The following is a 24,113-nucleotide window of genomic DNA, read 5'->3' on the forward strand; positions in this document are numbered from 1 at the left end:
CCTAAATTCAACTGCATTAATTTCTGTTAAACTGATGGGCATAGAATGATGGATGCACTTCCAGAAGACATCAGTACTTACACCACAGATCTTAAGGAACACTCCTGGTTCTGAGGGTTATTCGTGCTGCTTGATACCTAGTGTTCTGAGATCACATATCCAAATACTTCCACCTTTAAAAAACAAACTTTTCAATACAAAATTTCAATTTTCTTGTTTCTTGCTCATCCTTTGGAAACTTCAGCCAACCTGTTTAATCAGATCCACATATAAAGGTGGGCATAAGACACTGCTTAGTCTATATTTAAAAGTTTACACATCTTTTCCTTAGGTAAATCTTTTACTGCTGATATTTTGGGGCATGCTGCCATCCCCTCAAAGTAAAAGATTATGTTCCATGTGCACATTTCAGTCTCTATTAGAAACAGGAGTACAGGGGCTTTACTAAACATAGTAAGATCAGGTTCTAGTCTTCATAACTTTGAGGCAAAAATAAGCCCATTTTGAGATGCAATTTAGTTGAAATCATTTAGCTGGGTATTCTTTATCTTCTGAACACTGGCTGGAAAATCTTAATGCTGGGCATCTGTAGTTAGCATTGAAGGTAATGAAAATTCATGTAATGAAGCAAAACCTCATATATATGAAACAAAGAATGCATTATTGATTCCTCCCATCCTTTTTAACTTCTTTGTGTGTCTGTAACTCATTTACCCACATATTCAACAGGAATGCTATTCTCTTCAACAGTAACAAGTACTATAGAGAAACCTTTAAAAAAAAGAAATAATGCTTTTTTGTCTGATGCTGAAAAATTAATAGCAAATGGTAATATAGTAAGCTGGATAACAAAAAGAAAACAAGACATTGAATAGCAGTAATAGATGAACAGGTAGAATGTATGATAGGACCTGTAAATAAAGATTGTTCTAGCATAAACCAGTGATAAGGAAGCAAGAGAGGCTGCATATGAAAACATTTTTGAATTAAATAACATGGCTAATGACTTCAGCTAAAACTGAAATTGGGTAAGTTTCAATTTATTTTCATTTTCTTGGATATTACCTTACTACCTGATCTCATTTACCTGGTGAGAAGCTGAGGAAAAGTACAATACATCTTCTTGATAGAGGAAAGAATTTACAATAAGAATCAAAAAAATTTGTGTAACAAAAGCCTAGGAAGATTGTAGAAATCAAAAGAGACAACATACTCAGTGTAGTTTCAACAGAATCTCACTGCTATTCATATGTAAGTATAAAATGAAATAACTGAATAAAGAGAAGAAAGTTCAAAGAATGATGAACAAGCTATTCTACTCTAAGTACATATAATTCAGAACTGTCTTAAGAGCAATGACTTATTAAATATAGTCTATCTTGAAACTTGAACATAGTAAGCCTACAAATTGTCAACCAAATAAATAAGAGGACCTTCAAAAATAGCTGCTGGTTCACATTTGGTTGTAAATCTCTTTGGTTCATTAAAGCCTTTTGAATGCAAAAGGTACTACGACCAAAGAGCTCCAAAACTGTTTTAATATTCTGAGCCACTCAAAAAGCATATATATAAAGAAAACCTAAACTTTTTGTTGTCCAAAGAAAACTTTTACTAGGTAATAACCAAGGCAATAATCTCCAGATTTTAATTTCCTCTCCCATATCCCATCTTTACTATACTTTCTCCACTGTCTGTGTTTACTATTATTTTGTTCACCTCTTTAGGTTTATTTCCTAAAATAATGGGTCTTTGACTGTAGTGCCAACTATATCTCTCCTTCCTCACTTGAAAATTTTTCTAGTCCTTGTCAGAAGACAAAATTTCTCACAATGTTCATAAAATTTAGCACCTGGAGAGAGAAGACCCCAAATTCCAGATCTTCCCAAAAGCCCTGAGGAAGGGAGGATGTGTGTATAAATCCATGAACTAACACCTATATGAACCCATATGAACCATATGAACCAGGTGTCACATGTTTCCCTTCACCCTGACCAAGTCCTAGAGGGCATGAGGGGAGTCTCACATGTGGCAACGAGGCGAACAGGCACCAGGATGGGGAAGAACCAACATGCAGGAGGAATGAGGCAGAAGAGCCAGGAGACACAGTGAGAAAAGTGTTTAGCAAGAGCTAGGAAAGAGCCCAGGGTTACATCATGGGAGAGAAAGGGTCCTGCAGCTGATGCAGTGAAACCTCGTAACACCCTGAAGTTTCCACACTGTTTATCTCACTGGTTTGCTCACTGGTTCTATTCCACCTTCCCCAGTATTTACAATATTGAAGAAACAAAATTTTTACAGCTTGGTGTAAATCCAAAACCCTGCGTAAATTTTCTTAAGCAATGAATTTGAAATCATGTTTTATCCTGAAGAACACAAGTGAGCTCATCCAGCTTGTTCTACCACCACAATTAGAAATGCATTTTAGCAAACAAAGGCCAAGCATATCACAGATCTCAATAACAAAAGATATTAAAGAACAACACAGAAAATCCAGCTAGTTTCCAACCTACAACAGTAAATAAATAAATACATTCTAGATGTTGTAAGAGCTATTACAAAAACAAACACTCAGAAATGCTAACAATAATGATGATGAGATCAATAAACCTAGGAGGCTGAAAGCAACACACAAAACTATTAAAAAAAGGATTCTGCCAGAAGGGTGAGTGACTGCTTTATAGAAAACAGCAAGTGAAAGTCCATTTTTAAAATAAATAGTTTGAAATTATTCCAAAAGCCCTTGATGGAAATGCAGAGTAGAAAACTATGGATAAGGAATCCTTTAATCATTACACAGCAACATTACTTATTTTCAATTATGTATTTGTATTTTCTGTGAAACCATTTGTGTGCATAAATATTAGGTTATGTATATACAAAGTTGATTGTGTTTTCATAATCAAATTCACATTTATTAGAAATATACACACAAATCAAGAGATGAAATAAAGATTATAAAAATCACTTTCCTTCTCTTGATTTCTTTTTTCAATTTCTTCTTTAAAACCACTCACAGACTAAATATAACTGATATTAACATAGGTAACTACACTCAGGTGCAGCACCTGCTGCACCTATGAAGGGATGTGATGCTAGTTCTAAAGTGATCTACCTGCCAGATGCAGAAATTCTGTATCAAGGTAACCAAATACTACTAAATACTTTTCACATAATAAATGTCCTAAACAGTTCAGTCTTAGATCAATGAATATTTTACAGTGTTGGCATGGACAAAAATCACAGATTCACAGAATGGTTTGGCCTGGAAGGGACTTTAAATATCATCTAATTCCAGCCCCCCTGCCCAAAAGGGATATAGTTATTTAACTGGTGAGTTTCATTACCTGGAATAGCTTCATGGGCTGTCAAAACCACACTTATAATAGGATTTTTAGCTCCTGGAACCTGTTCAGTCTCTTTAGATGATGGAGTTTTCTCTGTTTTCTGAACTCTTGGCCTCCTTGGAGTTTTTTCTCGCTCATCTTCCTTCCTGTCAAGGTCAACGTCAGAATCATTACCTAAAGAGCAAACATCAAAAAGAATGTAACTATGCATAAAAGAAATGCAAGTAACAGAGTCACTAACTCTGTAAGAAAGAACTATGAGAAGATTAATGCTACTGTACAAAGAAATACATGTTATCATAATAAGTGATACAGCATGAATCCGTAAAGGGCAACTTTTTGCTCTCTATTTAATAAAACTCCTGTGACACTTTTAACAAAAAATTTAAAAATTAAAAAACAAAATGCAAGAAAATTAAGAAAAAATCTAAATTAAAAACCAGAATCTTCTAAGCATTTTTGTTTCTAAATTATTTTGAAACTCTTGCAGATTTCTGTGGAAACTATAAAATTGTTGTACAATTTCTTACGATTTCACTATGAATTAAAAAATTCTTCCTGTCCATATGTAACTCTTTTGATGACTTAGCATTATTTCACTTACTGCTAGATTCATTAACCATCTTATTTGATGGAAAAACCTCCAATAGTCTCTCTGGATTTCCCCACTTTTACTGTGAGTCAATGTTTTTCAATGAAGATTCAGGAATTAAGGTTCAAATCAGTTCTTTGGTTCATCCTAACTCCTGAGATGCAATTCTTCCTTTTGAAGACCTCCACTTCTAAATCATATCTACCTATTGTTGTTAAGAATTCCTTCAGGCTCTTGAAATGGATAACTTATAGACCTGTTAACTAGAAAACAATGCAATTCTTGTATTCAAAACACTCATCTAAGAATGAATAATTCGTAGTCAGTTAAGTTGATCGTGAAACTATTTCTTCTTTAAAGCAAATGAGGAATTCTTTATCAAAATTCTGAAAATAAAATTAACTGAAAAAAACTGCTTATATATAAAGAATTATCAGTATCAAGAATAAAAACAGAGTGCTGTGAGGTCATGCCAACAAAACTTTATATTAGATGAACTGGTAGAAAATGAGGTCTAGAGAAAACATTCCTGCCAAATTAAGGCATTATGCAAGTGTTCCAGAGTATGAATAAAGAAAGCAAAAAGCAATTGAGGAAAGAAAGCTAAAAATTAACTTGGTGAATTTTGGATTTTTTTATTTTTGAATATAAAACAGCTGACACAATCTCCAGAATAAGGTATTAAATGTATATTTATGATGTGCTGTAGCTGCTCTGCTGAGATAGGGAAACCATATATAAATAAAAACCAGGAACAGCAGAGGTGTAGTGTGTCTAGGATTGTTTATGGCATGCAAATAGCAAAAGCAGTGGAAAGATATGATCCATGGAAATGGCTTTATTTTAATTTCAGCAATATTTCAGTGTATAAATATTTTTATTTAATATTTTTATTTAATAGTCAACTAAGATTCAAACAAGTCTATCCCCCCAGGCCTGACCTTGATGGAACAAAGGTTAAAGTGTGGCTCTTCTTTATGAAGCTGAAGAACATAAACTCAAAGTATCATAATTAGGACTGACCATGTAACTAACTCCTTCATAAAGTGCAAACTCTTTATTAGATACAAAAGCAGAAGAAAACAGGGTATGCAGGAATGAGTTTAGATTTCTCAGGCATACTGAGGCAAATGTGCCTACTGACATCTATTATTGACTTAATGCCAATTTTTAAATCTGAAATTCACATTTACAATACCTGGGATGAACAGCAAATGGAATTCAAACACAGTTAGCAAGCCATCTTTCTATCAAGTCACCTCAGCAGTGCTTGTGCCCCAGCTTCTAGTTTTTAGATTATAGAAAATAATGCTGTGCCTTGAGAGCCCCCTGCTTTTCAGTGCTTGCTAATGATTTCTTGAGTTTCATTAAATAAATTCCTTGATTCCTCTTCCCAACTACTTTTTTTCTATATAGGTTTCTATGATTTTAGAAACTATTGCTGCTTTATAAGTATAAAGGGTCTCATTTACCATTTATTTTATTTACCATTATTTTATTTACCATTTTATTTACCATTTATTTACCAAGGGTCTCATTACCATTTATAAAGGGTCCCCATTTACCTCCTTAATATATTGTAAATTATTTACTGATAGTGAATCCTAGAAATTCAAACACTAACATTTCACATCAGTTCTTCAAAGGGATATTTGAATATAAAGAAATATCCCCTTTGACCAGAAACTGCCTGTGCAGTGTTTTCTTCTGGTGGGTTATACAGGGAGTGGAAGGAAACAACCACATTATTCCATATTTTCTTTATGAAAAACCTCTGTTAGTTTATTATCAATAATGAAATGAATTGTCACAACTTTCACAGTAGGACAACAGAAGAAAGTCTTCTCATAAAGAATCAGAAAAAAAGAATGTAAGCTGCTTAGCTCATTAAATTGTTTCCCTGAGGCTACTGCACATACTGTTAAATAACAAATACAAAAGTGAATTTGCTTAATTACTCTTTGCTCAGAAGACATAAGAGTTATTTGATATTTTTAGGGAAAAAAAAATATATACTTGTAGGTAAACCAATAAACCACTATTAGCATGTTTTAGGTAACAGAAATCCAGACCACACACTGAAGGGAAAGATGTGATTGGGGCAACATAATTTTCCCCATAATGCCTGGAATCAAATACTGAATTCCTAGCAGGCTTATGAGAAGAATCCTTGCACCTTACCCCTAAATAATTTTCTCATTACAAAATAAGTGTTGGTCAGTTTAATAAGGAAATAAATTGATTTAAATCAAACAACAAAATATTTTTTTTACCTTTTCATGCTGCTCATGAAAACCTATTATCTGCAACCCTATGAACTTTTGAATTTTGGAACTTTTCAGAATTCTACTAAAACCAAAAAAGAGAATACTAATACCTAAAAAGGGAATATAGAAGGATAAACCACAGATTTGAGTTTGTCAGTGAACCAAATAATTTATAACAAAATGCTAACAAATGTTTCATGCTGGTTTCCTTTCCTACGTGCCTCTTTCAGGCAGGTAAGTTTGTTAGTTCCTTCAGTCCCTCCAAAGGTAAGAGCTGCAGAAAAGAATAGATGTGTTGCAATAAATACAGTTGGCTGGGATTTCCTCCTTTCAAAACAGAACATCACAAATGCTATTTAAAAAGCTATTAGAACTTCATACATAATTGAAATATTGAAATATTTCTTTATTAAAAAGTTGCTAATTCATATGAATAGAAACCTGGTACACAGATGCTAAGCACTAAATATGAAGATTATGGCCATGTGAAAATATTTTCTTAATAAATTCAAAGCTTTCTTAAGAATTCAGTCCTTAAAATGAAGGAACTAATGTCAACTTCCACCTTCTTAATATGAACAAAAATATCCAGCAACTAACAGGAGCACTACAATAAGTATCTGCAAACATTCAAGGAAGGTATTGAGTACCATGGAAATTCCATTTAAAAAAGTACATTCATGGCCGAAAAACAGGAAAGCAAGAAAATCCAACTGATTTACTGATCACATATTTTCAACTAGTGTCAAGTCTTTGTGCAACATTCTCAACACTCACATGATCCACAAAAAAACCAACAGTGTCTTCTCTCTACAGAGTGGTCAAGTTCTTAAACACCAGAATTTATCCACCAATGTGATGCATGTTGATGGCAGTAGCCCCACACTTCCCTTTCCTGAAAGAAACAAGCATCTTCCAGGAATTATTTGCTGATAAATTGGAGCTGCACACAGAGGCAATGAGTGTAACCAGAGAGATTAAAAAAAAAAAAAAAGAAAAAACCACAACCTACCCATCAAATCACCAAACCAAAAAAGCTTTTAGAAACTTCACTCTTAAAAAAATCTTAATCTTAACAATGAGAGCTGCTTTCTTCCTGAATTGTCTCTACATGAAAAAAACCTCACCCAGAAAATGTGCTTTAGTGAAGGATTAAGAGGGGAGACAGAAGCACGTTTTAGTGAAAAACAAGAATTTCATCTTTCATGACAGGGTTGAAACTACCTTTTTATAACACGGGGCCATCTCATCAGCAATTTAGTTGTCTTCCTGGAAAAAATGACTTGAGTGTCATCAGCACTGGGGATTGAGTATCAAAGTGTTTTGTCTCTCACAAATAGCACAATTCACCCGAATAATACAATTGTTTTATTACAAAGGAACACCTGTGAGCGATTTAAGATGACTTATGATAAAACAGGGTACATGCAACTTAGAACAGCCAAGCAAAGCTTCCCCAAGGGGTAAGGATCTTTGCTTGCTCCTGAACAGATTTATTTATACAAACTGCCACACTTTGCACCTCGGTTGCTAAGCAGTCAGCTTAGCACTTTGTCAGCCTGCACTTCCATTCAACAGACACACAAACTGCCCTCCCCTATCTACCAACAAGCACTTTCAATGCCTCCTGCTGTTTGTGCAAGAAATACAATGCCATGCCTGTGCCTTCTAACACGTTCAAGTGGTGCTATCTGTGTTGCTCAGTAAAGCCACCTCTGAATTAATCAGTTTCCAGAGCCCCCTCAAACTCGATTGTTATCTGTCCCAGGATTCTGTTTGAGTCATTAAATGAAGTTACTGCTCCCTGCATTCATAACTGTTATGATATATGACATTTTGCAGGCACAACTACACGTCCCTAATTGCCATGTTTTTAAACTACTTTTCATTCAAATTACTGTTTTTTTATGCCCCCAAAAGACGATGGTATAGATAGTAGCAAGAGAGCAGCTTGAAAAATTAAAAAAAAATAAGTAAATTGGCTATTCAAAACAAACACATGCAATTGCTCCTCTTGCAGATTGCCATACTACTTGTAGAAAGAATTCATTTAAATTAGAATCCAGCTGATGGCAAAACCATTCTAAGCTAAAGGACAAACTATCATTTTTAAGAATTCTGCTGGTTCCTAATTCAGAAGAAATGAATGGCTCACTCCAGAGAAGAGACTGTGGGCTGCCCACTGCTGTCATCTGCCCACCCAAATCCCACTCCCCAGCCATCAAATCTCCTCTCTTGTATCTGACAGATACTCTGGTATGTTGCAGCATGGGAGAAGGATGGTGGTTAAAACAATTTTCTGGCATCTACTTCTCAAAACAGGTGAGTTCAGAGGCAGCTGATGGGGACCTAATCCAAAAAAGTAACAGGCAAAATCCCCAAAGCCATCCCAGTGGCAGGGGCTGAAATAAGTTCCATTTTCTGGCCTGAAGCAACCACAGTGAAGACAACAGGGTGGTTCAGGAAGATTCTCAACTCTTCTGGTTTTGTGCCAGGATAAAAAGAATGGATGGCAGTACCTGCATCCAGCCAAATCCAAATCATAAGTCAAAACCTGCAATTTGGTTTAACCAAAGAAAACAAGAAATAGTTGTACATACAGCTCTGCTTAAATAAGCAACTTATTTTAGTAATATTTGAGTAATAACTAAAATATCAGTGTGTTATCAGCACTATTTTGGTCATGAATCAGAACACCACATCATATGAGCTGCTAAAGAGAAATTAATGCTATCCCAGACAGACTCCACGCCCAGTGAAAACATACTTGATAATTAGTATGTCCACACAATGCTGAACTTTGAAAGAAATTAAAAACAGGAGAAAGTATTAAAAAAATACTACAAAGAAGTCCCAGATGCATTAGGAAAACAGGTAAAAGGATTTTCAAGTTGGAAAACCATCAATAAAAAGGGGGAGAAAACAACTTGTATGTACAAAGTAAGAGGTCAAAGAGCTTTGCAAATTTTTCTTGTTCTGTCTTTGAAAACATATTGCAACTCTGGAAGGTTCAAAAACCTTTACTAAAATTCTCCATCTAGCTCCAGGAATTTCAGCAATGGACAAATCTCATAAAATTAGAAGTTTAAGTTCTCCTCATCAACACCAAACTAAGTGTGATTCCAAGAAGTTTTGGTCTCAGGAGTAGTTTGCTTTAGAATATATTGGTACCAACCACATCTGCTCAAGTAACTGAGATGTTCAACAAATAGTATGCACACACAAAACAAACACCTGGTGTAAGAGTTGCAGTTTTGTGTAGACTCTGTCAACAACTCTGACAACTAAGAATCTTGGTGCATTTGGGTCAGTAAGTGCTGTGGGTCTTTTTTCCAGATTATGAAAAGGTCTTTATAGAATTACATGAACAGATAAAAATATATTTACAATTTCATTATTTGCTTGCCTTTTCAATGTTACATTTTTTACTTGCATTTAGAAGTTTCACCTATTACCCTTAAAATTTTCTTCATAATGTAAATTGAATCTGATAGCAATTGAAATCCAAGGGCTCAAACATGTTTTCTGAGCTGGTAAAGCAACACAAGTACGAAAAACAATCATAGGCACAGACCATATTTTTCTTGTCCACTCCTCACAAAGTTTGAAGCTACTCAATGTAATTGCATTTCTTAAAGGATAATAATAATGCATGAGCTACTTTCATCTACATGTTCACAAACAGAAAATTTGTCCCAAAGTAGTTCATATGGTAAAGTCAAGAGTAAAAATTTTTCCTGTAATCAGTAGATGGATAAAGACCGAGTTTCCTAAATGTATTCCAAGGAAGAATTATCCCTTCAGGATAAAAACAGACTGAAATACCTTCATAGTTTGTGGTCAAAGTAGAAAGTTTTGAGAGATGAAGACATTCTATCTGCACTAGTCACTAGCAACTGGAAGCCCTTGTTACTTGCTGGTTAAGAATGATTTACTTGGCCTGATTGGTTTGCTTTTGACAGAGAATAAATAACAAATGTTCTATATGCCCAAAATTTAGGCTGGTTTCATTTTAAAGAAGGAAAAGGATAAGTCATTTACTTTGAATAATCTCCCAGTATGTTTTGTTCCAAAACAGATCAAGATAAGATTTAGTAGATCTAATAAGCCAGCAGGTCAAGAACATTTAAGATGAGTTTATACTCTGATCTGAGATTTTACTTTAAATGGTTATTAGAAAAGGCAATATTGCCAAAACTTAACATAATACCTAACATATACAAAGAGCAAAGCATACAGACACCTGGGACGTCAGAGATAAGACAATGGGAGTAAAGGCCATCATGTAGAGTTTAAAAATCCTATCACTGATGACAGCAAAAAAAAACCAAACCAAAAACCAACACGTATTTTATCAAAGAAAGAATTAGGTGCTCTGTCAAAATATTCGAAGCCCATTTTAATTATTTCTTGACACAAAACTTAATCCCTACATCTCACTGAAGGTAAAGTAGTCATTCTAGTTGTGTACAATAATGACACACTAGACACTAGGGATTGCAAGCTGTTATCAATCAGGTTACAGTATAGAAACACACTGCCTTACAACATGCTTCATGTTATTTTTGTTGGATCTTTTCTTACCTCCATCTCCTTCTTCCTCTCCTTCATTTAAAACAATAATACAGATATGTTTCCTCAGCTGACGAGTGTTGGAGAACTTCCGACTGCATTTCCTACATTCCAAGCTTCCTGGTGAGACCTCAGACAGTTCTTGTCCTTCTTCTGTCCCAGGTGGAGTTTCTTCACTTTGAACAGGATTATTTTCTGCTCCATCCTCATCTATACAAAACTTCTTGGTAGACCCTTTTGGTCTGCCCCTTTTCCTCTTCACTACAATAAGCTCTATAAAAGAAATTTAAAGATAGAATTATTAAATAATTAAATTCCAAAGGTAATTAGCTAACATACATTTGATCTTCGAAAAACAGGAACATCAAATGAAGTTCAAGACCTTCTGTCCCTAAACCTTAAAAATAATTTCACACCAAATTATTTTTAACCAATTTGTTGGCACTTCTGCAAGCTGCAAATCAGTAAGATTTGTGTTACTGAGATCGACAGATGTCGAAGTGCCACAGTTTTACAGAAATTAAACTGCAAGAACTCTTTTTAAATTGTTGTAGAATTTATGCTAATAGAGTTATAGAAAGTTGCTCTGCTGTGTTCAGACACTCTACAAAAAGCCTTTTCAATTTAAATCACTCTCAAAGAAATTGCTTAAATATTAAGATGCAGAAAAATAACAGTTTCTCTTTTAAAATCAAAAGCTTTTTGTCATTTTAGTAAATTGAACTGTTACTCTAATATTTTCCCACGGTTCTTTATTGCTGGCACTTTTTAGGCAAAAGATTGTATAAAAAACAGTTGGCAACAAATAAATTCAAGAAGTCATGCAAAAAAATGTTTCCTTAATGACTATTTCAAGCAGTTAAGATCGGGAGACATCAACAATTCTTAATAAATACAACATAATTTTACATTTCCTTAGTTCTGTGGAGGAAACACTGATAAAATTAATGAGATGTGGTGAGCATAAAAACGTACTCTAACCTATAAAACATCACACTTGTATTTCCTGCTTAAGATTCCTCTCACCACTGCTGTAGTTACTTCAGAAGCCAACTTGCTATCACTCACCCACTGAGAGAACAGTTGCCTTTGTTGACCAGAGCACAGTTCAGATCATATGAGGCTTGAATGGTCTTCTGCATCAAGCTCACCGTTTAAGAAACAGAATGTTAGGAGTTGGAAGAGACTCCTGGAGATCACCTAACCCACCCCCCACACACACCAGATGAGGTTCACTTACTGTAGGTTGTACAGGAGAGCATCCAAGCAGGTTTTAAATGTCTCAATTCAATGTGGAGACTCCACATCTCTGGGCAGCCTGTTCCCCTGCTCTGTTACTCTTACAGTAAAGTTCTTCCCTATGTTTTGGTTGAACCTCCTGTGTTCAGTTTGTGACCACTGTCCCTTGTCCTGTCACTGGATACTACTGAAAAGTGTCTGGTTGGATCCTCTTGGCACCCACCCTTTAGATATTTGTAGGCATTGATAAGATCCCCCCTTAGATTTTTCCAAGCTGAACAGACCAAGCTCCCTCAGCTTTTCCTCATGTGGTAGATGCTCCAGTACCCTCAATGCTTTGTGCTGGACTCTCTCCAGTAGTTTCTTTTCCTTCATGAACTGGGGAGCCCAGAGCTGGATGCAGTATTCCAGATGGGGCCTTGCCAGAGCAGAGTAGTGGGAGAAGGTAACCTCCCTCCACCTGCTGGCCACACTCTTCTTGAGGCACCCCAGGATGCCATAAGAGCACATTGCTGGCTTATGGTCATCCTGTTGAACTGAAGAACCTTCAGTTATGTGTAGTTAATTCCAGCTTTCAGAATCAAAAGGTAAGAGAGCTGGATATGGTCTCATAATTGCAAAAAAATTCCAGAATATAATGTCTATTAAAATGTGCTAAGTGAAATTATGCAAGTATGAAGTACCTGCCAGCCACCAGCTTTTATAAGATCCTCAAAAAAGTCAAAGGACTGGCACATGGTAAAATTTGCAAAGAACCCTAGTTTTCAGTGTTCTGAAAGAAAAAGCAAAAATAAACTTCGTGCATGTCGCAGCTTATGGTAGTCATGGCAAAGAGCTACCTTAAAGATCACTTACACTAATACATTTCCAAACTTTGGTACTTGTGCAGAAATAAAAATAAAATTATTCTCCTTAGAATGCCATACTTTCACTGTGGGTTTGGGGTTTTTTTGCACAGCACAGATGGAAGGAGTATGAAATATGACTCCTGGGTTCAAAGAAAAAAATGTCCAGTAATTAAGCAACTGTTGCTGTTTAAAAGTAGCTTGAGATTATTCAAGCAAAACCAGAATATAACTACTATACATAAATTATGCCTCTTATGAAAAACTTACATTTCTTCTGCTCCTATTCCAGAAACTTTCACCAAAGCCAGTGTGTACAAAGCATAAAGGTTAAGAGCTGCTACAGCTTTTTCTCAAGTACTCATCAAGCCATTAGCCTACCTTCTGTCTGATCAATTGAGACCTAAAATGTAGAAGTCTGAAAAATTGTGAGAATATAAAAAAAGAGAGAAACAAATAAAGCACCAACAAACAAGCAAACACAAAAACCACACCCCCCAAAAAAACCCTGAATAAAATTCAAGGAAATGTGCCCAAAGACCTTATCAAATTGATTGAATTACAGCATATGGAAAAAGAAATGACCTCAAGGAACCTTAACTGAACATGGTGCAAGAGAACAGGAAGTTGTGGCACCATCTTATTCAAAATCTGCTCAACATTTCCCTTAAGTACACCAGACAAAAAGAAACCAACATGCAGAGACCATAGTTTTGAGTTGATTAGTAGCATCGAGTGAAAAAGAATGCATTTTATCTTGTTATAGGGCTGACTGAATATCTGTCTGGAAAATTATAATGTATTAAGAACACTAAAAGCCTCACTATGAGTAGGAGAAAAGCAATCCTTTCATATAAGTTTTTGAAACCCTCCACCAGCAGTGTTCTGAGCTTCTGTGCTATTGCACTCCAGTGCAAGTAGTTTGGTCAACTATCAGCCAAAAAGAGAGGGGGGATTTCTGTGTTCTTGAAACTTCTCTTTGTCACAATTCACATTCATTTTCTACCCATCAATTAATTGCAGCAATCAGTATTTGGTGCCCTGAGTCAAAGAAATTAACATGCAATTAAAACAAGAAAACAAACATTATCCATCTTCATGTCAACCTGTAAAAAGGTCACAGTTTGCCAATGGGTCAAACACAACATGAGGAATAAAGATGTGGCTACTGCTCAGGTTACCACAAAATTAAGAGTAAATTCAGCCACCATATTCCTAGTGCATGATAGTCTTTGCATTCTTTTGCAATGCAACAATCAGATTACCCAACAAAAAGAAATCAGGTAGAGTCAGAGATATCCTTCATCTATGGAATACAAACTTGTAGTTCTTGATACTGTGTCTACTAATAGTGTGGCAAACATACAAAGAATGTGTAAATTTCACTACTGTTTGCAAATGAGCCTACCAGGAGGATAATTTACAGCTTGGTGGCCTGTGCTGGGTAGCAACATCCACAGGAAGAGGATGACTCACATGGGCTTTAAGATAGCAGTTCCAGAATTAAATTTTTAATGATGCATTTCACCATAAATTCCAGATGTCTCTCGCTACCAGCAAACGATTCATGCTGCATTATACCAATCATAACCATCACCTATGATTGAACTCATCATAGTACAATGCTGCTTCTAAGGTTAACAATGCCCAGTTATTGAATAGTACATTGTCATTGCTATGTCACCACATAACCAAGTCATAAAGAAACATCATCACTTGCAAGAAAAAAAGAACCCGTTAACTGCTTAAAAAAAAAATTAATATTTTAAATAAATTAAAAAAAACAACAAAAAAAACCCCACACATATTTCAAGGATGCTTAGTCAGAAGTTTTAAATTGATCATTAAAAAGTTTTTAAAAGTAAAATCTTGTTCCCCTAAGACCAATTTAGTTGTTTACAGGGATTTTACACTCACAGACTTACTGAAAGCAACCTTTATGTTGACTGCTATTGGATGAGCAATGGCATGATTTGGGGAAGACACTCTTTGCCATGTTATATAATTATGTACTCAAAAGAAATAAAAAGACACTTCAAAAAGACAATAATGAAATAAACTACATGTCTGTTTATATGCTATTCCTTCACAGGAATCATTCTCTCCAAATCACTCCATTTAGAACATAAGTAAAACAGAACTTTTATGAAGCATTCGTGTTGCTATGCAGCAGCATTACATTTACCAGTGCCCTAAACTTTAGCTAAGTAATACACACACACACACATCTCAATTGAATTGTACTGAGGTCTGTAATCATTCCCATTGATTTCTCATCTGAGATCATACTACATAAAAATAGAGGTCCACAACCAGAACACTAGAACACAAGGGCTCAGATAACATTTTAAAAGTTCGTTTTTAAAATAAAGTTGAAAAAAAGGCAACATAACATTAAAATAACAGTAACATGTTTTTCAGTATTTTTAACTCATCATAGATTAGGCTGTAGACCATGTAGATCCTGGCACATCAGCACTGATGAGCTATGATCCAACTTAATGATTATCAGCAGTTTTTGCCTAAAAGCAAGCTTTATAAAAACTAATTCACTAAAGGACAACACCCTTGAAGGGTAGGATTTTCCAAAATTAATTTATTATGTGCAGGAAAATGCAATAAATGGTTGAGATGACACACTGTAAGTGTATCGCAGAATTTTCCCCTCTGGCTTTCTACCACTCCCCCTTAAATCAGCATTTATAATTACAGTTACCTGTGCATGAAACATCTTCAATAAACCCTTTTAATCCTCTAGTAGGACAAATATCTGACTCTAGAAGTACAGAAGATACAAGACAACCATGTTAAATGGTCCTTTTTCTCCAAACCTATACAAGTGAGTAGCTCAATACAGTCACCATACTGCCAGTTGTACTGGCATTTGTACAACTCAAACAAAAGCTGTCAAAAATCACAAAACACTTGCGCCTGTGTTCCCTTAATCATTCTGATCAAAGTTTAACCACTAGATGCATTATACCACATGAATCCTTCCTCAAATGTCAGTATGAAAAGCTTGTATTTTATTTAGTCAATTACAACAGCATATGGCTGTTCAAACCTTCTGCACATCTTGTCATACAAATATATGCAAATTCTTCTCATGCACAGACTTCCTGTTAGGCATATATATATCATGGCACCCAGGAACACTTCTTGGAACGCTTCTTTTTGCCCCAAGCCTGAATTAATGCTCTAGTTGCATCCTGTGTTCAGTACAGATGAGGCTGATGCATTTGCCACAGTTGCAAGTGACCTTAATGAGCTATGATCCAGCAGCAGATAATCACAGAAAAAACAGAATCACAAATTCATCCAGGTTGGAAAGGACCTCAGAGACCAAGTCCAACCCTTGATCCACTACCACTGTGGTTACCAGACCATGGCACTGAGTGCCACATTCAGTCGCTTCTTAAAAACCTCCAGGGATGGAGAATCCACCACCTCCCTGGGCAGCCCATTCCAATGTCTGATCACCCTCTCTGTAAAGAATTTCTTCCTAATATCCAACCTAAACCTCCCCTGGCAGAGCTCAAGTCCATCCCCTCTTGTCTTACTGGAAGCTACTTGGGAGAAGAGCCTGACCCCCCCCCCCCCCCCCCCTGGCTCCAACCTCCTTTCAGGGAGCTGTAGAGAGTGATGAGGTCTCCCCTGAGCCTCCTCTTCTCCAGCCTCAACACCCCCAGCTCCCTCAGCCCTTCCTCACAGGACTTGTGCTGGAGTCCCTTCACCAGCCTGGTTGCCCTCCTTTGGACCTGCTCCAGGACCTCGATATCCTTCCTGAACTGAGGGGCCCAGAACTGGACACAGGACTCAAGCTGTGGCCTCACCAGCGCTTCCCTGGACCTTCCCTTCCCTGAACCTGCTGGCCACGCTGTTCCTGATACAGGCCAGGATGCCATTGGCCTTCTTGGCCACCTGGGCACACTGCTGGCTCATGTTCAGCTTCCTGTCAATCCAGACTCCCAGGTCCCTTTCTGCCTGGCTGCTCTCAGCCACTCTGTGCCCAGCCTGGAGCTCTCCATGGGGTTGCTGTGGCCAAAGTGCAGGACCCGGCACCTGGCCTTGTTGAACCTCATCCCATTGGAATCAACCCAGCTCTCCAGTCTGTCCAGGTCCCTCTGCAGAGCCCTCCTGCCTTCCAGCAGATCTACACTCCCCCCCCAACTTGGTGTCATCTGTGAATTTGCTAATGGTGGACTCAATCCCCTCATCTAAATCATCGATGAAGATATTAAACAGAACTGGGCCCAGCACTGATCCCTGGGGGACACCAGTTGGATCAGCACCATTCAGCACCACTCTCTGGTGGCCTCCAGGCAGTTCCTAACCCAGCACAGAGTGCTCCTGTCTGAGCCCTGGGCTGACAGCTTTTCCAGGAGAATCCTATGGGAGACGGTGTCAAAGGCTTCGCTGAAGTCCAGGCAGACTCCATCCACAGCCTTCCCCTCATCCACCAGGCAGTCACCTGATGATAAAAAGAGATCAGGACCTGCCCTTCCTAACCCTGTGCTGGCTGGGTCTGATCCCTTGTCCACCCTGTAGGTGCTGTGTGATTGCACTGAGGATGATCTGCTCCATAACCCTGCCAGGCACTGAGATCAGGCTGATGGGCCTGGAGTTTCCTGGGTCCTCCTTTCATCCCTTTTTGTGGATTGGTGTGAGATTCCCCAACTTCCAATCATCTGGGACCTCCCCAGTGAGCCAGGACTGTTGGTAAATGATGGAGAGCGGCTTAGGGAGCTCTTCCACCAGCTCCCTCATCACCCTGGGATGGATCCCATCTGGTTCCATAGACTTGTGAGGATCCAAGTGGTTCAGCAGGTTGCTAACTGTTCCCTCCTGGATCACATAATAGTCATAATATTCTGACCAGATGAATCTGTCTCTCAAATCATTAACTAAGTAGAGGAGCAAGTGTAAGCAGAGAGTTTTGACAAGCACTTTGAAAGAGGTAGAGATCATTGTCAAAACTTATGAATGGAAACCCCATGCAAAAGTGGAGGGTGAGTGACTGTAGGCAACCAGCAAATACCAGTCATTTCCCACACAAAGGTGCCACACTCCAGCCCTGGGGTAAATGTGACCTATGCATAATTTGCCTAACAGCAGCATCTGCCCAGAATCATTGGTTCTCTTTGATAAAAAAATTCTAGCATCCTACTGAAATGGTTAGGACAAATCAACTCTAAACATACAATGACCTTGCAAGGGGTAAGTGGTGTGACTAAATACAAATCATTAAGGAGAACTGCCAATAAAATAACATTAGAGTAATATTACACATATTATCTGCCTAGCATTTCACTTGTTCACAGTACTTATAAAATTGCTACTTTATCACTCACTCATCTGCACTAATTCTAGAGTAGCTTCAGTGTTTACCAGAACTTGGGAGACAAAGCTTTCAAAGGACAAAAAGATGCCAACAATTACTAAAAGGAAGTTGTAATTTCTAGTACTGTTATTCATCTTGTCCTTTTAGTGACAATTTAGGATTATTACAAAGCATATTACACTGAGAAAAAAGTCTGTATTATAAACTTTTCAAGTTTTATCTGCTTTAGATTCCATAATAGGAGGAAAAAAATTATGCGTTGAAAGAATTCTTAAAATTCCTATGTTCAACTGCAAAATACTTTATTTTTTAAGCAGAAAACAGGAAATAATTGAATAAGACTTCAGAACAAACTGTTCTCTGATCAATCTCTGTGATAGGAAAGAAGAAATATTAAAGGATGTCTAGAATATCAGCTGAAATCTATGTGAAAGTAATCTACCTTGACATTCTTGACAGCAGATGGCAAAGAGCTGGGCTACATAATCTGAAAAAGTGGCACTGTATGATCATATCAAATGATGAAGAGCATTCACCAAGAATAATTAAAAACATACCTTATGAGTACATGACTTAACATATAAATGCTATACTTTATGTAATAAAGAAAATTAAGATTTGAAGTTCTTTTCTAAAAATATGTGCCTAACTTCTGTTGCTTCAGAACATAATAATTACATACTATTCTCATAAATGTACAATACATGCTAACAATATAAAACACAGAAACTACAGATAATCCCTTACTCAAATACAGAAAGAAGTTTACAGAAGAGCCTTTTTACCAAAAGGAATAAGAATGTTAGAAAGCACCAGTTTCACTGTGCTTAGAAATATTATTCAGAAAGGAAGATGCATTCTGCATGACTAAGAAATTTATTTTGTACAATTAAAATAAAGTTAGCATGGTATTCTGAAGCTTGACGTAGAACTGAAAATTATTCATCTTTTTCTGATCTTTATTTCAGGCATTATACAAAATAATTAACTGGTGCTATTTTCTTCACCAACCATCTGAGGAGATGGCAGCTATAGCAGAATACTGTGTAAGCATATTAGAAATATCTTCTTATGCTGATGAATGTAATATAACTGCTGAATTATTGCTGATAAATAAAGAAATATCACACACATATCTCAAAGAAATTTTTTGAAGTATCATATTAAACTATTTTTTATTCATAAGCACATATTTTCTAAAATCCACAAATCATGACTGGAAAATCCTCGTAGTTTTGTTAAGAGGTTTCCCAACAATATAAATCCATTGCTCAGTGAGGATCTAAAAGAAGATTCTAAATCATTTTCAACCCATTACTAATATTACAAGAGATTACAATTCTAATCAGTTAAAAACTGAATGAATGTAAATTCTTACACTGCAGGGTAAAATTATTCTCTGTATCTAATTCAACCTTTGAGCTGAGTGCATTATTTCCCAGTGCCAATATCAATGCACAGTTATAAATTATGAATCATGCCACTTTCTTTTTGGAATAAAAAGATTAATACTCTCTGAATCACAACAAACAACTCAAAAAGTACAGCACCATTCCTAAGGCACAAGACATGCTCCTACCTGCTGCCCTGGCTGCTTCCCACTGCTATTACACAGCTCAAAGCTGTAGGAAGCAGACTTTGCTCTACTTCACATTTACATTAATGGATGAATGTCATCATCCTCTATCCCATGCTGAGTTTATTCACATCTGTCTATAATGCATTGAAGGAAATTCAGGTTAGTAGTTGTACAGTAATAATTGCTTTTTAAAAAAAATTACTTTGCAAATTACATCCCTCTAAATTAATGAAGGTACCTTCTCCTTCCTTGTTTCTGTTTGTGGGTACTGTCAGAGGTTGGAGTGGAATAATGATGTCGTCCACATTGGTCCCTTCTTCCGTATGCTTCTCAGAGACATGAGATAATAGTTCTGATTGATTTGGTGAAAATAAGTTACACAGCTTACACATGAAGATGGAATTGACTCCTGAAAAACAAGTTTAAAAAGAAAAGTTAAGGTTTTTATTTAGATTTCCACTATTAATTTAGATTTTGATTCAGGTAGCACAGTAAGGATGAATTATCTCAAAGCATTTAACAAAAAGTAATAAGCTGGAAGGAAGAATGTTACACCATTACATGAAGACACTCACAATAAATCTCAAACTTAATTCATTTACAAAACAGTTAAATTTCTACCCAGATCTTCACAGGGTAAAAAATTTCTTCTGGCTCAGATCCTAGAAATAACAATACTGAATAGGAAACAGGAGAGATTAAAACCAATTTTTTTTCCCTTCCAGACTCAAAGTTACAATTTCATATTTTTTCAAAGATCTGATAAAATCATCTAAGGTTTTAAGTCATTTGTCCAGGATTTACATATATCACCTTGCTAGAAACGTAAAACATTTTCTCTTTTACAAAGTTGCTTTGATATACAGAGAAGCTGGACCCCAAACCCTAATTTATGTTCACAGACTTCACTGTTCTTTTCTACAAGTATTTAACCTCTCTACTTACCTCACCTAAGCAAGCCTACCTCTCTAATTACCCATGCAAGTGCTAGAAACAAAAGAAGGAAAAATTAAATGCCATAAAATATAAAAGGAAACTTTGCCTTCACTATAGTGACATTTGATAGGAAATAAATGTTTCACAAAAATGTATCCTCTGATGTGTCATTTTGCATTTGCCCATTACCATGAGCATACACTGTGAGTTATAAATGTTAAGTGCTTGTGCTTGGTTCCAGGGGCCATTATATGGCCCTGCCACTGATGAAAGAGTGAGGAAGAAGGTCAAAACATCCAGTGCTGCAGACCACAAAACACTGCATCATATGACAATTAAAGCTATACAATCACACACTCTTCCTTTGTCCTCCTGGCTATTAACTTCAGAGCTGTACATAATTGTTTTTCTTCTTCTATGTCCATGTTTTGAAAAAAAAAAAATTAAAAGAAAATAAATTGTCTTCAACTCAGCTCATCTACTGAAGGAAGAGGAACGGAGCGGGATGGGAAAAAAATTTTTGCTCAAAAAATAAACACAATATATCAGCTTCAGAAGGAATATTAACATTTGACATTAACAGGAAACCTCTAGTATGCTTCGACACAAATTCTATGAAAAATTCCTGTTGATTCAAAACAAAAAAATTCCAATAAACTAAGGGCCTCTGAAGCAGCAACAAACAAATTTCAATTAAAATTTTCCTTGGTCAATCTTATAAACAGAATTTTTGCAGTACTTTTTAGACAAAACATAATGTTTGGAGGTTTTTTTTCAGTCCACAGGTACCAGATGTGTGATGTTAAAGCAAAACCACAGGAGAGTAAGTAACAATGAAGAAGAGTTAACAGAAAGCTAATAATTCAGAAAAATCCAGTTAAAAGAAGCTCACAAACTTTTGGCAGAGAGATAATTCTGAGGCCTGTCTGCTTTCTAAAACTGCTGTCTTTTGTTTTAATGATGTCCCTGCTCCCCTCAGTGTCCCATGAACACTAACAGCAACCAGGAACCAATTTTAACAGCACACTTGTTCTTTATATATAAACTCCTGGCCCAGAGATTGGTTTCAATTGCTCCTCTGCCTCCCTAAGGAAAATTAAACACACTGCAATCAAAGTGGAAAAAACAATGCTATTTGAGGTACAAACCAAACCAAGGATTAGCCAAATAAGTACAGAAATAAAGGTATGAACTCTGAGGTGAATTTGGGGGCAAAAGAAGAGGCTGTGTTTTGGGACCTCTTTTCAAAACCATGCCAGCCAAAACCATTACCCCTATTCAACATTATTTTCCTTCCTTCATAATAATCAAATGGTTCACCCCATCCAAGGAAAAGCAACCTCATCTTCAGAAATAATAACACTATCTAAAAAATAAAAGGCAGTGTATGCCTTCATCTCTTCTAAAAGATCTCTGAAAAGCAAAACAAATACTGTTTGTGTTCTCATGCTCTTAGGAGCTCAGTAGGGTTCCTTCTCAGGCATTTGGCTGTCTTGAGCACACACACATTTCTGTTTGACTGCAGTACATTTATAAAGGAAATGTTCCTTTGAACTAGTCCTGCTCTAGTTAACATTCTTAAAAAACAAAAAAACAACAAAAAATGTTACCCAGTGGATGACAAACTTCTCTCTAAATGTAAATCATAGAATCACACAATCACAGAATGGTTTGGGTTGGAAGGGACCCTAAAGATCATCTACTTACAACCATCTGCCACAGGCAGGGACACCTCCCACCAGACCAGGCTGCTCAACATTTCATCCAACCTGGCCTTGAACACTTCCAGGGAGGGAGCATCCACAACTTCCCTAGGCAACCTGTCCAGTGTCTCACTACCCTCACAGGGAAGAAGTTCTTCCTAATGTCAAATCTAAATCTACCCTCTTTCAGCTTGAAACCATTACCCCTCATCCTATCACTATATTTTATTGTCAAAAGTCCTTCCCCAGTTTTCCTGTATCCCCCTTCAGGTTCAGGAAGGCCACTGGAATGTCTCCCCTTGAACCTTCCCTTCTCCAGGCTCAACAACCCCAACTCTCAGCCTGTCTTCACAGCAGACGTGCTCCAGCTCCCTGATCATCTTTGTAGTCCTCCTCTGGACTCATTCCAACAGCTTGATGTCTTTCTTACGTCCAGAACTTGAACACAAGACTGCAGCTGGGGTCTCACAAGACTGGAGTAGAGGGGGACGATCACTCCCTCGACCTGCTGGCCACATTTCTTTTGATGCAGCCCAAGATAAGGTTGGCTGCAAGTGGACATTGCACTTCTCATCAACCAGCACCCCCAAGTCCTCTTCCTCAGGACCGCTCTTTATCAGTTCTGCCCAGCCTCAATCTGTGCTTGGGATTGCCCCAAATCAGGTGCAGGACCTCGCACTTGGCCTCAGTGAACTTCATGAGGTTTGCACAGGCCCATGTCTCAAGCCTTTGGATGACATCCCATCCCTCCAGCATGTCGACCACACCACACAATTTGGTGTTGTCATTAAACATACTGAGGGTGTATCCTGTCCTACCACCCATGCTGCTGACAGAGATGTTAAACAGCACCAGTCCCAGCACAGACCCTTGAGGAACACCCCTCGCTGCTGGTCTCCACTTGGACACCAAGCTGGACACCAATCCATCCAGCCAATTCTTTATCTACCAAGTGGTCCATCCATCAAGTCCCTGTGTCCAGGTGCTTCCACTTTAGAGACAGGGATGTTGTGAGGGACAGCATCAAATGCTTTGCACAAGACCAGGTAGATTCCATCAGTTGCTCTCCCCCTGTTCACCAGTACTGTGACCCCAGATGATGCATGTGCTTTGCTCAGAGATGAGATGGAAACAAAACTGAGTGAAGAAATTATTCTGTAAGACTGACTGGAAAAGTAAGACATGAAGCAGAGAATAAATCACACTGATCAGAGGCCTAAATTATTAGATTAGGAGTAAGCAAACAATAATTGATTAACCAGTTACTAATTAGGTGGTTTAGCAATAGAGTAATGAATTTTAATCAATCCAGTGTAAAAAGCAAAGAAGCAATAAGTTAATTAACTATGCAGGGAATCAATGATTAATTAGTGAATAATTAATTACATAGAAACTCAGCAGAGCAATTAATTAGACAGCAATTAAATATGCAGAGAAAGAAAGACACAATAATCAAGGGTGCAGGTAAACAAACCACAGAAATTTCAGTGAAAACCGATTTGGAACATTCCGTTCATTAACCATGCTTTGTATTAATTTATTATCTTCAGTTTACCCATATAAAGTGTGCTAAGAGTACACAGACATAAATAATACCAGTTACTTTCTTCTCAAGTAGAAAAGTGGCAAATCAATCTATAACTTAAAGTGAAGCAATTTCAATTTTTTTTTTTTTTAATTCTTCCAAAGATCTCA

At 37.0% G+C, this 24,113-nt stretch overlaps 1 protein-coding gene across 1 annotated transcript in view; it reads right to left on the bottom strand.

Moving 5' to 3' along the window:
• ZFAT (zinc finger and AT-hook domain containing) overlaps positions 1-24,113 on the bottom strand; it is an 82,508-nt gene that overhangs the window by 48,114 nt on the left and 10,281 nt on the right. The window contains exons 2-4 of the mRNA XM_030445099.1: positions 20,018-20,188; positions 10,788-11,048; positions 3,345-3,518 (exon numbers count right to left, since the gene is read on the bottom strand). Of these exons, the coding sequence (XP_030300959.1) occupies positions 3,345-3,518; positions 10,788-11,048; positions 20,018-20,188 (606 nt within the window). The remainder of the gene's footprint in view (positions 1-3,344; positions 3,519-10,787; positions 11,049-20,017; positions 20,189-24,113) is intronic.

Source organism: Calypte anna, chromosome 2 (assembly GCF_003957555.1).
Source record: "Calypte anna isolate BGI_N300 chromosome 2, bCalAnn1_v1.p, whole genome shotgun sequence".
Classification (NCBI taxonomy): Eukaryota; Metazoa; Chordata; class Aves; order Apodiformes; family Trochilidae; genus Calypte; species Calypte anna.